This window comes from Periplaneta americana, chromosome 8 (assembly GCF_040183065.1).
Source record: "Periplaneta americana isolate PAMFEO1 chromosome 8, P.americana_PAMFEO1_priV1, whole genome shotgun sequence".
Lineage (NCBI taxonomy): Eukaryota > Metazoa > Arthropoda > Insecta > Blattodea > Blattidae > Periplaneta > Periplaneta americana.
The window spans coordinates 82541055-82556643 of NC_091124.1; the positions used below are offsets into that span (position 1 = coordinate 82541055).

General features: G+C 35.2%; 1 protein-coding gene across 5 annotated transcripts in view; it reads right to left on the reverse strand.

Moving 5' to 3' along the window:
- The window catches only part of LOC138704818 (tubulin polyglutamylase ttll-4-like), a 126068-nt gene that overhangs the window by 35306 nt on the left and 75173 nt on the right, over positions 1-15589 (reverse strand). Inside the window, exon 17 of one of the 5 annotated variants that reach the window (XM_069833104.1) lies at positions 713-808. The exons of the other annotated variants lie outside the window; for them this stretch is intronic. Coding sequence (XP_069689205.1) covers positions 743-808 — 66 coding nt within the window. The 3' untranslated portion in view covers positions 713-742. The remainder of the gene's footprint in view (positions 1-712; positions 809-15589) is intronic. 5 annotated transcript variants of the gene reach the window in all.

Genomic DNA, 15589 nt, shown 5'->3' on the forward strand with positions numbered 1-15589 from the left:
GCATTTTTTTAACTTTCATATTTCCAGCACTGTCACTGTCGTCATATCTCCATCTCTTTCTGAAGTATTTGTATACTTGATTTAGTTAGAAAATAACAGTATTATTGTGCTTTTAACTAAGCAATTTCCGAGAGAGAAATATTGTCGGAATTTTTAGTATGAGTTCGTATTAATAAAATAATAATAATTAATATCAACTACAACCGATTAATTTTAATCGACTTGATTATTCAATTAAATATTTTTGATCAATTAATCTTACAACAAAAATCGATAAATTATGCTATTGTGGCAAGGGAAATTTTTAATCCTGAATTGCCAAACAGGTGGTTGAGAAGGAGAGGATTGACGGAATGTCCAGCCCACTCCCCCCGATCTCACAGTCTGTGACTATTGGTTATGGAGTTATTTGAAGGAAAAGGTTTATGCTCAGAAACCACAAGACATAGACATGCTAAAAACAAATGAGGAAGAAATTCGTGCTATTCCTGTGGGCATGTATCGTAGAGTAATGAGAATGATTTTCTTAAGCATTGCCGATTATGCTTGGATGTGAATGGCTGGCAGTTTAAGGTAATAAAGCAACGCTGGTTAGTATTGTTATGTATTGCTCTGTAATTTGAAGAACTGCCTTTCCAATGGTAATGTCTCATTTTCCATACTCATAATATTGTCATCACACGAAGTGATCAAACGTGTAACCATGACTCACCCTGTGGATGGCTTGCAAAACTGGATTTCGCTACTCACTCAAGCTCCCCAAATTCATCTCAATGCTGGGGAGGCACTGGTCAGTCCCATACAGTTTCTGAAATTTCACGAAATAATTTCGTCCCCTATGAAGACTCGAACCAGTCCTCATTCTACAACATTAACCCAAGGTATGACCAAGCAGCTATAGTATAGAACTACTGCTTATTCTACACATTTTAAAAACATACGAACTATAGGATGTGTGATCATTGCTCATTCTTTTTGTAACTGTCAAGTGATTCAGAAAATTGCAATACCTTGACACTCATTCCATGATTGCCAAAATGGAGAAAGAAAGTACTTATGCATAATTCATATTGGTTAATGCACCACACACACTTTTATCACTGAGTGACTACAGTTCATAGTCTTGCACTGTCAGCCATATGGGTAGTTAATATCTTTGATGTCACCTGTTCTGAATCCATGGCTTATCTATTAGAATACCCTGAAAACTATGTGTATGGCGACAATCCTAATTCTTTAGATGAACTCGAAAATATAAAGAGAGGAATTCTTAATATTTCACGCAAAGAATAATTCAATCAGTTTTGAAGAGTATGTTTAACAAGTGCAAGGCATGTATACAAGCAGCACATAGAAATCATTCGGAGCATCTATCATAAATAATAAGTCTGTACACATTTACTTTTAATTACGAAAACAGGTTTCAATTTAGCAGGAGATAGCTAGAAGAATGAGATATGCGAAAAAATGGCAGCCAGTGGTATTTATGAAGAATTCCCTTGTACAGTAGACACTCGATTATCCATGGCAATGGAGGGGAGAAAGGGCGTTGAAAATAATAATAAACAATTAAATCATATAGTTTTAAGGCAGTGGCACTATTTTAAGTAACTACATACAGTAAAACCCCGATAAAATGCTGATCACGGAACTGCGTGTAAACCACGCATTAACCGGGACCGCGTATTAGGTGGGTATACTAATTTTGACTTATATACAGTATATATTAGCATTTTTCTTTATTGAAATACATGATTCATGAAAGGTAATACAGTATTACTCCATTATGTAATTACTGTACTGTACGTCAAAGACAATATGTACTGTACTTACTTCTTTCGAAAAAAAAAAGTCGTTTATAGTTGTTTGCCGTGTATGTGAACCCTTACAATGAATAATCACATTTTCAACATGATTTAAATATGAATTTACACTAACTGACATATCATCAGAACAAGCACTGATAAATTGTCTTATCACTGTCATCGCTGCCAGGGCTTCCTGTTGCATGGGAACAGATTGAACTGATTCCTCTTCTTCCTCAACTGTGACATGATTTTCTACGATGTCATCTAAATCAAGAATATCTGAGGTCACAACACCATCGTCTAAAGATATAAAATCCTCCAAGTGAATCGACCAGCTTTTCGCGCACAGCAACCCAATCCTCATCGTCAACTTCATCATCAGTTACGTCAGATGGGGGACTACTTTCAGGCAACGAATTATCGGAATCCTATGAATTAAAAAAAACTGTACTCACCATTTTGTTGTCCAAATCCTTTAACCACGTGACAAACAGATCACTGGCCATCCATGTATGTGCCTGGTTCTTATAAACACATGGCAGGTTCTTTACACGTTTGAAGCATCACGGTTTTGCTGATTTTTCCACCACGACCAGAGGCAGCTTTTCAGAGCCATCAACGAGCACTGTTACCTTCTTCTTACTTAATTTTCCCCCATGACACTTTTCTCCTTTGAAAATGTATGATTTGTCGGGCTTGAGCTTAAAGAATAAATCACATTCGTCCGCATTAAAAATATCACGGGGTTCGTATTTTGAAATCAGATTAGGCAGACTCTGCTTGTCCATTCACTAACGTCACTTTCACCGACAGTTCTTGACTCGGCGGAAATTGGGTGGTAAACAATTCCATGTCGTTGTTTAAATCTGTCAAGCCAACCATTAGAAGCAGAAAAGTCGAAGTTCAATCTGCATGCGATTTCGCGCGCCTTCTCTTGAATGATAGGGCCACTTACGGGTATGGTTGCACTTCGAGACTGATGAAGCCAGTCGACCAAAATGTTCTTCAAGTCCTCTTGTTTACCACACTTCACTTTCCTATGCTTACATCTTCCCGACGTCGCTGCTCCAGTGATTGTGTCGTGATTTTATATTATCGTCCTTGATGTCGATTATCCGATTGCTAATGAATCAGAGAGTTGTTTCTGATTAAGAGTACTGTTTTCATCGTACTTTCGTAAGATTTCCAATTTTTCCGACACAGAAAGCGCTTTTCGTTTAACAATCATTGTAATCACATTCACAGATACTTTAATACACGAGGACAACAAACTGACCAGCAAGAATTTCCAGAATTTTATTACTGCCGAGTGAGGAATGTTGTTTGAGACAGAGGGTTAGCAAGAGGGTGAGGTATTGTAACTGTATGTAGGCTTTACGCGCGCAGATAAAGAGTCAAATAAGAGGGCGTAACAAGAGGGTGGCGGTATTGTACAGATTTAAATGAGCAGGTAAAGGTTCGATTACTTTTCAGGTTAATGGCACCGGTGAGTTCAATGGCAAAAATGTTTCATTTCTGTAAAATACATCGAAAATATTCCACAAAAACAACGTATTATGTGGGACTAGAGCGTAACAAATGGAGTATTTTATAAAGGTGTCATATATGACCGGACAAAAAAAAAGTGTATTACATGGGATAGCATAACAAGCAGGCGCGTCTTATCGAGGTTTTACTGAATATGCCTTTGGAGATAACAAGAGACAAAGATTAATATTATCAACTACAGACAGCATTTATTTAAGCATTTATGACACAGACAAGCATTCTCTCTTTTATACATTAGTGCACCATTAGCTTTCCACACTGAAAACCAGCATTAAAAAAACTGCCACTGCTGCCACCACCTCCACCCCACCACCACCATGATTAAAAATTTCCCTTGCCACAACAGCATAGTGAGGTGAGGGAGTGCACCATTAGCACGGAGAGGAAGGTGGTCCTTGTCCATGATTGTGTACGTGTTGTTGCATAGGATACAATATGGAGATGTAAATATAGACACTTTATGCAAGTGAGCTGCCAAACAATCATGTCCTGTATGCAACCAAAAGAGGGCTACAGCTTCACTGTGTGGGGACTCAGGAATTATGATATATTCTTATATATGAATTTTCATGCTGTTTCAATCAATCTCTTAGCTGAGTGGAAGAAAATTCTATGACTAGTTCTGTATTTTATTCTCCCCCCCCCCCCCCAGGGCATCTGTTTTCTCATTTTCAACTCACAGTATGCAGGTATCCACTGCAAAGTAATTAATTTTTGTAATTATATTAATAGTTTTAATAACTAATGAAATCCACATAGTTTTAAAGAGTTGGTTAACTGCTATCTGATAGTTTGAATGGGCAACCATGAGTCACACAGAATTGCTTTCTTAAAACACTGGATTCGATGTAGTAACTGTTTCAATACTGTATTTACTGCTTCAAGTTTTCCTTCATAATGTGTTGAGTTTGTGCCTAATGAAATGTAAAATGAGAAGAGACATATAATTTTCACAAATGGGCCTACTACTATTCTTATTCTCAATTTTCTTTTTTGTAAAAATTAACCTCCATAACATTATGTACTACCTCTCATTCGGGCTTTGACTGATACATCTATTACACTACTCAACAAATTTCAACTTAGAAAATTGTACAGAAATTAAACATTATGATTATCCATATATTTACCATGCTGAATCCGAAAATGTAACCCACTTTTCTGCAGCACCTTTCAGATTTTCAGTTACCAGTATTACACTTCTGAAAATTTTGATACTAACTAAGCAGTTTCACATTGTTAATATCTAATACAGATCCTTCAACATTATAATGGTGTTAATACTGGAGACAAAGTATTTTTCATAATATATTGTGTAAACAGCAACTTTCATATACGTAGCAGAAGTCAGGAATCACTTTAAAATGCTTTGTCTCCTCTCTTTGTAAGAACCAGCAGTAATCACTCATCATTGATGGATCCTATCTTCCATTATAATGATCTTCCATCTGAAAAATGTCTTGATAAAATTGTTCCCCCTTGTTCATCGCTCATTACACCCAAGTTTTGAGGAAAAAAATCGAAATGAGAGTGTAGGAAGTGAATTTTGAGAGACATCCTACATTCCAAATTCTTGTAATTTTGAAGGAGGTTCTGAACTAGTTCTTCGCTATTTTCTTCCTTCTTGTTTCCGAGGAACTCAATCACGACACTTTTATATTATTCCCATGCTGCAAGTCCGTTTAAGAGTTAGCAATTCCAAAAAAAATATTGTTCACTCATCATTTTTTTAATCTGAGGTCCAATGAATATTTCTTCTATTAATTTTGCATCACTTTGTAGATATTTGAAACTGTCACCTGTTTTGTCCATACCTTTCACAAAGTTCTTCATAAACCCCAATTTAATGTCTAAGAGAGAAAGAAATATATTTTGTGAATCAACTAAAGGTTTTAATTTTACGTTATGTTGCCTGGGAGTGAATTTCTCTCTTATTGGTCATTCCTTGACTATGTAGTGTTGTCCCAAAGACACAGAAAACAAGGATATTTAGTGAATCCACTCTGTATTTCAAGTAGAAGACCAATAACTTTAAGATCCCAGCAAATATGCCAACAATTGTTTTCATATTTAATGTCTTCAACAATATGACGCATGTTTTCTTAAGTTTCCTTTGTTGCTACACAATTTGCTACAGGTATAAAGGGAAGTTTATTGCCATTGTGTAACAAAATGGTCTTTAAATTAATTTTAGAAGCATCTATAAATAAGTGCTACTCTTCAGCATTATGTGTAATAACCAATTTTAACATCAGCCCATTTACATTGCTGGATGCACAAACTCCAGAATCTGTAACTATGAACTATTATAATAAATCCTTATTTCTGTTTCTGAATACTGAAACCTTAGTAACTTTATCCTAAAACTTCCATACTTACTTACTGGCTTTTAAGGAACCCAGAGGTTCATTGCCGCCCTCACATAGGCCCACCATTGGTCCCTATCCTGAGCAAGATTAATCCACTCTCTATCATCATATCCACCTCCCACAAAGCCATTTTAATATTATCTTCCCATCTACGTCTCGCCTCCCCAAAGGTCTTTTTCCCTCCGGCCTCCCAACTTAACACTCTATATGCATTTCTGAATTTGCCCATACGTGCTACATGTCCTGCCCATCTCAAAAGTCTGAATTTAATGTTCCTAATTATGTCAGGTGAAAAATACAATGCATGCAGTTCTGTGTTGTGTAACTTTCTCCATTCTCCTGTTACTTCATCCCTCTTAGCCCCAAATATCTTCCTAAGCACCTTATTCTCAAACACCCTTAACCTATGTTCCTCTCTCAAAGTGAGAGTCCAAGTTTCACAACCATAAAGAACAACCTTAAAACTTCCATAAGCCAAAAAAACTTCCATAAGAAAAAAAATATTTGGGAAGTTTTTACAACTACGTCTTTGTTTCTTCATAATTTCACACAGAACAGCTCACACTACTATCGAAACCTCTGCACTCCAACTGAACAAAATATGGACTGAATCCTGCATTTACATTACCAGTTACCCTTCTAACTTTCCAAATGTCAACAATCGTAAATAAGATAAGTCAAGTAAAGCGATTCTTGGTATAATTGATGAAAATCAAAGAAGCATTGTATGTATATATGGCTCTTGATAAAATATAAGTTTGTTAAAGTACTCAGAAACCTGACGTGATGGACAAAATCTGATTACATGTTACAGACTTGGTGAAAATCAACATTCTGTTTACCTGTACAGAAAACTGTGATTACTAGTGTTATCAGACAGTACATCTCACTTGACGATGTGTAAGAGGAAGAACAAATGTTGCATACATTCAAGTCTGATTAGTGAAAAATATGTTACTAGTCAGCAATGTATGCAAAAGTTGCCTCACTAGTGATGGCTTATTGATGTCACTTATGAGGTTGCAACCAGTTTTTGGACTGCTGACTAAACAAAACGAATATTATTTATACACGCTTTAACATCTGTGGTCATATCACGTGTTTAGGATCTTTGGGTATACCAGAACACCATTTTTACTATTGTCGAGTTCCTGTTTCTATTGTGTGTTGTAGATGGCCTGTGTTTATGCAACTGATTTTAGATTTTGATTAATGTATATGATATTGGTGATTGAGGCGTTGATGAATCATGGAATGTGAATTTCCAATGTGGCATTTGCCTTTGTGACTGAGGGAAACCATGAAAAACCACAGTCAGTCGGCCACGGTGTTTGAACACAGGCCCTCCCGGATGTGAAACAAAATATTATGTAAGCTCTATATTAAAAATAATTTCTATTTTCATGCAAAAAAAAGTTCTTTTAAAATATTACAAATATTGCAAATTTGTAGAGCATACAAAGCTTTTTACAACTTCATACAATTCAACTCTAAATATAAGGTGAAGTGGAGGTGGGGCTTAGGGGAAAGGACAGTAAATAATCAAGTACATGTAAAATAAACCATACAGACCCAGAAACAAAATTTGGGCCACCTGAACACTGAGTATGCACAGTATTTTGTAAAATTGGAACTTGGAAAATTCAGGTGGCCCAAATATTGTTTCTGGGTCTGTACAATCTTTAAACTGTTGTAAACTAATGTCCGATAATATTGTATAACACGACATTTGCTCCAGCACAAAACAATGTAATTTGTATGTTTTTCTGTGTACTCAATACGATAATACATTTCATTTCTCTCTCATCTAAAGCCAGGAAGCATCTGGCACGCACATTGAATTGTGAATTTAAATGAAAGCTAATGCATTTTTTTTTTCAAATATGACACGTTTCTGGTTATATAGTTTGAGAAGTGTCAGAATTATTCCTGTTACTGCAAATACTTTGAAAACTCTGTCAGTTTTGTGTTTATCTTGTCATGGTTCAAAATTTTTTGGTGTGTTGCGAGGTTTGTGATTGTATTTATTATTGCAGTTTAAAAGTTAAAGTTAATAGTATTTATAACATACCAATAGTATTTTGGATATAAAGTGGGTGATCAGGACAAAAGGTGAGTACACCATGTGTACTGTAATGGATATTTCCAGTATTTTAGAGTTTGATTAAATGGTACCCATCCTTCAAGGTCGTTTGCTGTTCCAATGGTATGGACAGAACAGAAGGACCATATCTCAAACTGTCAACGCAGGTTTTTGACTTTTCTTAAGAAAAACAATATTCCATAGTCTATCTAGATTTCTCTTCAAACATACAGCCTGTAAAGCATTGTGAGAGTCTTCCAAATTCTAAGCCACCAGACAGCTAAAATAGGTCCCAGACAAGGAAATATCGAACTCTTTCTCTACAATAGATCTTACTACAACTCCTGACTCAGATTCTCAGTTTCTAGAATCCGAAAAGAACCACTTAGTTTTACAAAATTAAACAAACTCGTAAGAGAGCTAAAAAAAATTTGTACTATATTCTTCTCAACTACAAGAATTACATTTTCTACAGCTGGGCACTAAAACAACAGTATGTCGATAGTGTTATTATTATAGTCGTCATCATCATCATCTTTTTCTAAAAAATTATGTAAATGAGCAGTGAAGTACAGAACATATTCCTGACACCTCTTGATAGACTCCTCTAAATCAACTCTGAAAGCAGTATTACTACAGTAGAAACGTTATCTTTCAGTACCAGTGGCTTATGCTGAGAATACTGAATTATTCTGAATATAAATGGCAAATATGTGAGGAACTGAAAGTCATTTTGTTGTTTTTTATGCGAATGGAATAAGAATCACTGCAAAATGAATAGCCTCTGCGAAAAAAATTAGTGCTAGGATAAAAAAAAACTGGAAAGTATCATTCACTTGTACATCTTAACAAAATTTTCCTACTAGCACTCCATGTCGTTAGGCCTAATGGAAAACTTTCTTAAAGCAACAGATTAAAAGGAGAGTGTATATCAATAATATCTAAAAACCATATTTCCAAGGCTGAGTGAAGGAAAATTAAAATAGGGCATTTCCATTTATTCTCAAAATCCCCACAATCTTGGTGGAAAAATCATCAGAATAGAAAAAGCGGAGAAACTTTTGAGCAGATAACTATATCGAACTGGTGAAAAATACAGGGTGGACCACTCGAATGTACCTAATTTCAATTGTATGTGACTGGTGAACGGTTGAAGATAGAACCTTACGGTAATGTTTATATGAAAGGAAAACTCAACAACTTTCGAATTCTATCAGTAGATGGTGCGCAGACACGGTTTCTTTTTGTAGATTGTATCGATTGTCAAAATGGCGACACCGCAAATGAAAGCGCAAACTGTGTTGTGGTATGCGGAGTTTAAATCAATTATTAGGGTTCAAAGGGAGTATCGGCAAGTGTTTAACCATAACGTTCCAACTGCTAAAAGCATTAAGAAGTGACACAATACATTTTTAGCTACAGGATCGGTGTTGAAGAAGCATGGTGGTGGTCGTAGAACATCCGACGAAATGGTTGCAAATGTTCAAGCTGCATATGAGCAAAGCCTGCAGAAGAGCTTCGCAGGAACTTTAAGTATCAAAATCAACATTGCAACAAATTGTCCACAAACGTCTCAAATTGTACGCATACAAAGTGCAGTTAATGCAATGTCTGGAGCCAGATGACAAACCCAAACGAGTCGAATTTGCCAATACGATTTCTTTCTCTGGGGCTACATCAAAGATAAAGTGTACACCACCACAGTCAGAGACCTTCGTGATCTTCGGGAGCGCATCATAGAGGCTATTAAAAGCATTCCAGAAGACATGCTCCAACATGCTTGACAAGAAATCGTTCATCGTTTCGATATCGTCACAGTGACAGCTGGAGCTCACGTAGAGATATGGTGATGTGCAAATCGAAACTTGTTGAGTTTTCCTTTCATATAAACGTTACTCTAGGTTTCTATCTTCAACCATTTACCAGTCACATACAATTGAAATTAGGTACATTCGAATGGTCCACCCTGTATGTTAATGGTATTTGTAGTAATGGGCTGCAATATGTCCCTAAAAATCTATTTCTGCACTCCCACATGAATTTATTTCCACGGAAAGTGGTGAGCAATGAGCATGGAGAGAGATTCCATTAGGACATATCTCAATCTAAAAGATGGTATATGGAAAAATGCTTACTGATAATTATTTATTTCTTGTTAGTTGGTCCAGCTACAAACGAAAGTCTTCCAGAAAATCATTTTAAAATTTAAGTAAAATTATAGGCAAAAGCAATTATTTTCAGTGATTAAAATTCTGTAACATCACATGTGTTCTGCATACCCTTTTCAATTAAACCAAACCAAAGAACACTCAGAGTCTAAAAGTGATGTACAGTTTCAGCATTTTAGTCATAGAGAGGGGTTTTCTTACATCAATAACGAAAATGAAAGTATTCATCAATAAAGAGGAAAAATGTCTGAAACACTGACATACACTTACGTGCAACATTATAATGGCTCCATCACAAACAAGCAAACACATTTAGAGCCACATGCTACACATTCATTCAACGAGTGCAAATTGAAGGTCAGCCCAACTTTTTAGACACCAGAGGTGTTAAAAATGTTGTCATAATTTCAGAGTAAACGCAAAACAGTCTACTTGTGGTCCAGTTACCTGTCTCACGAGCTGGATATCCTGACAGACTGTGTATCATTTGTTAGTGACAGCACGAGAAGCATGCTTAAGCATGTGAACGTTTATGCGTCCCCTGCACAATCTCATCAGAAATAACCCTGCCTGCACACCACCGAACTTTGCTTTGCCCACCCATCTCCGAGTGGCCTAAGAGTTAAAAGTGAATGATTATGAACTATAACTGACAATACAGTAGGATGGAAGTGTACAGTAATAAACAAAATGGTTCCAATATTCATGCAATGACAGCACTTCATGTGAATTATTACTAACTAGAATGTGCTGCCATCCACATGCTTTTACCCCAAGAGAAAGAAATAAAAAGACTCAAAAGGGAAATACGTAAATCTATGTTTCCTAACTGTGTATTAAGTCACATTCATTTATCATAATCACTAGAGTCTTCATCATTCTTGAACGAGTATTTCGTAACATTACACCAAAAAACACACTAAACGACCACTATATATTGTTTACTTATTTGAAGCACTGTGTAATGGTTAAACCTTGGATTGTTAGACCCTAAAAGACAAATTTAAACATATGAGAAAGACTGTATGAATATAATTTTAGTCCTTTACAATGAAGTATTATTACCCAACAAAACAATACTTTCTTCAATAATGGGAAGGAATGTGTATTTTAAATTGAACTATGAATCTATATGATTAACACTTGAAATTATTTATTCCTCTAAATATCTTAGTTTAACACAATTGGCATTGCAACAGATTTGATTCATAATTTTGTTTGCCATAATGATAGTATTTTCTTAATCAATTTTCCACTGTCAAACTGTCTTTTGTTCATTTGAATCATTTTGTATGCAGAAAGAAAAAAACTTTCACAGACAGTGAAGTTAATGGAGCATATTTTAAACTGGAAATACATAATTTTAAGTTCTCCGAAAGATCTATATTTTCTCCATTCTCCACATTCAACAAAACTTTCAATATGAAAAACTTTGAGCTCTTTTCTAGCATATTCGTCCATTTTCCCCTAACTTTATCGCCAACACTTTCTACAGCACATTTTACTTTTTTATATTTTCAATACACAGAAGGCCAGTCACTAAGAAGTTCACCTTTAGCTTATAGTTTCATAATGCAAATCAAACACGAACAATGAAATCCGATGAATATCAAACAATATCTCCTTTTACAGTACTGTCTAAAATTTGTTTATAACAGTAACACAGGCTGCATTGCCTTCCATTACTTCAAAATAAGGCAATCTCTTCTCAATATTCAATATACAGAGCACTGTCGTCTCAAGATAAAATAATGTGCTTGTATGTCACACAATTTAGTTCCGTAGCTGCCTTCATCGGGCAGTGTGTAATGTGATAAGTCTCTTGAAGATCAAGATGTGTCCTTGCTTTCAGTGTTAGTTCTTTCAAATGTAATTTCAGTGTGTGTGCATTAAATTAGATTGTCAGACCACTGAAATGTTAACTGAAAAGTTCACACTAGAACAAATAATTTTTATGCATAGTTACACATGTGAAAAACTGACTCATATCGAAACATGTACATGCAATTTAGAGAGATTCCTTGGTATATCTACTCCTAATAGAGAAAAACAGAAAACTTATTCTTAGATTAAGGGAAATGGGCTGCTAAATGCTAGATTTCCTTAGCCAAAACGAAGAGTTCTAATGGAAAAAAAACTCAATGAAATTGGGGCATCACAAGAATGATCTCCACAGAAATCCCCAAGTCATGTTCCAAAAGTAGTATATGTTTTTTTTTTTTTTAGTTGGCTATTTAACGACGCTGTATCAACTACTCAGTTATTTAGCGTCAATGGGATTATGATAGCAAGATGGTATTTGTAGAGATGAAGCTGAGGATCTGCCATAAATTACCTGAAATTTGCCTTACAGTTGGGGAAAGTAAAATAAATCCGTGGTGCTACAACCCATGAAGGGCCAATCTTCCTTATTTTTTACCATCATATTAGTCTCAGCATATGACCCATATATCTTAATGTTGTCTGAAAATCGTCTGTAGCTGCATTTAGATTGGCAACAGGCCAAACACCTGCATAGAATTGGAATATATCAGTCCCCTAACTGCCCATTGTGCAAGCCAAACCAAGAAATGGATTCGGAACACCTCAAAATCTGTGCTTCAGTGGCTGACCATGATAATATCTTTGAAAAAGATTGGAGTGCAAGAGGTCAAATGACTTTATTGTCAAACGCCTGGCATTAGAAAACAACATCCTCATCATCTTAATGTTGTCTTTCTACCCCAAACTTTTCTCACATTCACCATTCCTTCCAGTGCATACTTCAGTAGGCAGTTCCTTCTTAGCCAGTGACTCAGCCAATTTTTTTTCTCTTCCTGATCAGTTTCAGCATTATTCATTCTTCACCCACTCTTTCTAGCATAGCTTAATTTCTTCAATAAAGTATATAATATATTATTTTTGAATCAGACACACAGTACACATTACTAAGTCACAATATGTCCTAACACTTATTAATAGACTTCGTGGAATTGCCTGCCACGAGAATCGTAAGCTTTCCTACGCTCGCGGTATAGACTGTATGAGAAAGGGACGTGCAACGGATGGAGTATGCCTCTGATGTAAACACTGAGCAGTATATTGCGGTTACAATAAAACCTGTATCCTGCAATCAAGATATATAATGAATGATCATTGAAGTAGGAAATGTCTAAACATGTAAATACACAATTATTTTGTAGTGAGATATATTAACTCTTAAAATTTCATGTAATATACTCACATCATCCTTGAATATGTACATTGCAGTGAAGAGTTACGTATATTTTAAGCGACTGCAAAGTAACCTCCTTCGATGGTCACTTAAACAGTTTTTATTTTGGAAAAATGTACATTCAACATCACACGAAGTAATAGGTGCATATTTGAAGAACGGGAAGTCACTAGTTTTTAGCACACCAACTTCACACGTCTTGTCGTGACATGATAGTACATCATTTATAGTACGAAGTTGTGAATAGGCAGAATTTTTAGCAATAATGTTTCTCATCTTACATTTCACTTTTTCTGAAATTAGTGATATTTTGGATAACGATTTGTGATGCTTTATCCACTTTATTAAGGGCTTTTGAGATTTGTAGTTTAGAAGATTCTAACAGGGTGATCCTTTTGGACACGATTTTAAAATTAGAATCAATGAACAGAATATCTTCCAATAGCTGTTCAGAAGGCAATGATTTTACAGCTGCAACAGCGGAACTGTCTGTGCTATCTAATGCATCAATTACCTCCATTATTTTGCCGTAATGTTCTGCATAATAATTAACAGCATCCAACCACGTTCCCCAACGGGTCAAGACTGGCTGCGGGGGTAAGGGTATTCCAGAGGTAATTGTCTGGAACAGCAACACTCTCATTGTAGTATGTTTGATTGAATTCTTGTCTGCACTGAACAAATGTTAAGCTTTGACTATTCCGACCACAGTAATGTAAAAACAAGTTCTTACATAGGTATACATTAGCTGTAGCTGCTCTATCTATTTGGACCGGTCACATCTCTTAACATGAACTGCTTATACTACGAGACAAGGCGGCCGCTCACCTTCTCTATACTACCGCACATCAGCAACCTGATTGCATGCTGCGTGTGGCAATTCAACGAAGTCTACTTATTAACATACAAAATGACTGCAAGTAAAGAAATGGGTACTAAAGGAACATAAAGAAAAAAAATCTTTTGTGACTCAGAAAATGAGATTTCTAAGATCACTTATTGGTATTACATGTAGCGATCATATCCTAAAGAGGTAATAAGATAGAAGGCTAAAAACAAATACCATGGTGGAAGAAATCAAGGAATGTAAAAGAAAATTAACAAAAAAATTTTAATGTGGCAAAACTCAGATTAATTCAGTTTCAGAATCGAAGGAAATAATTATAACCAAGTGGAATTCCATTGAAAAGCTGTGCGACTGGAGAACATATAAATGGATTTCTTAATATATTGAAAGATAGTTTAGAGAATGAAATAATGTAATAAAAAATGCAATAAAATGATGAGTTCCATTTATGATTTTCTGAAGAGGAAGTAATGAGTTACAGCATAAAATTTAAAAAATGTTCTATGCAAAACTTATTATAATTAACAATACATTCCTAGTTATTTTATTTTGTGTATGTACAGTACTTTAAATCATTGTTTGTGTAAAAAAAAAAGCCTCTCCTTAAAATAAGCAACCACCTCACTAAAAAACCAATTTTACATGGAACTATCAGTGGTCATTGGATACAGGTTTCACTGTACTTTTGTTCCTGAGAAATGTAGTTCATAAGGAACGAGATGACAAAAATATACCCCTTAACAATTATAACTTGTTGAAGATAATCACATGAAAGTAACTAAAAAAAACTAATCAGAAAATCAAGGTTTAATTGCTAATATGGAACTGTTCAAATTAGAGGACTGCTACAAATCCAGAAAACCTGGGTTTAATTCCTGGCAGGTAATATTTTTATAATATTTTAAGTGATGGTCTTACACCATGTTGAGTTGACTACATGACTAAGAAGTTTCACTACATGTGAATGTCTAGGGACAGTTCAAAATTCTTTCAAGCAAGGGATTCAATCCACGAAGACGACAATAAAGAAGAAGGAACAGGTGGTGGTGGTGGCAGTGATGATAATATAGTAATGTTTTCAAAATTACTGAACCTACCAACATTAGACAAATATGTGTTTTAATATAACTGTTTGTGTGTATGCGCATGCAGATGTATATACATGCACAGGTATGTGTGTGTATGCGTGAACACAGGGAAGAGGGGTGTGAATTTTTTTTTTTTTTTTGATAGACAAAACATATCTACAAAATGTTTAATACGCAAGTAGAAACCTTCTTTAAGTTACATCAAGAACTTAATTTCACTATACACAAATATTTTTGTATAAAATATAAATAGCTTATCTCCATGAAACAAAACTTTGAGATTTTTTTACCATAGAGGAAACGTTTCAATGCCAATATTTTCGAACATTTCAAAATATGATTACATATTTTAGAATCCCATATAATTGTATACAAGAACTGATTAGTATGCACTGACCATGATATACAATATGACCATATTCAATATACATACGACAAAATCACCCTATCAATAAGTAGTTTCT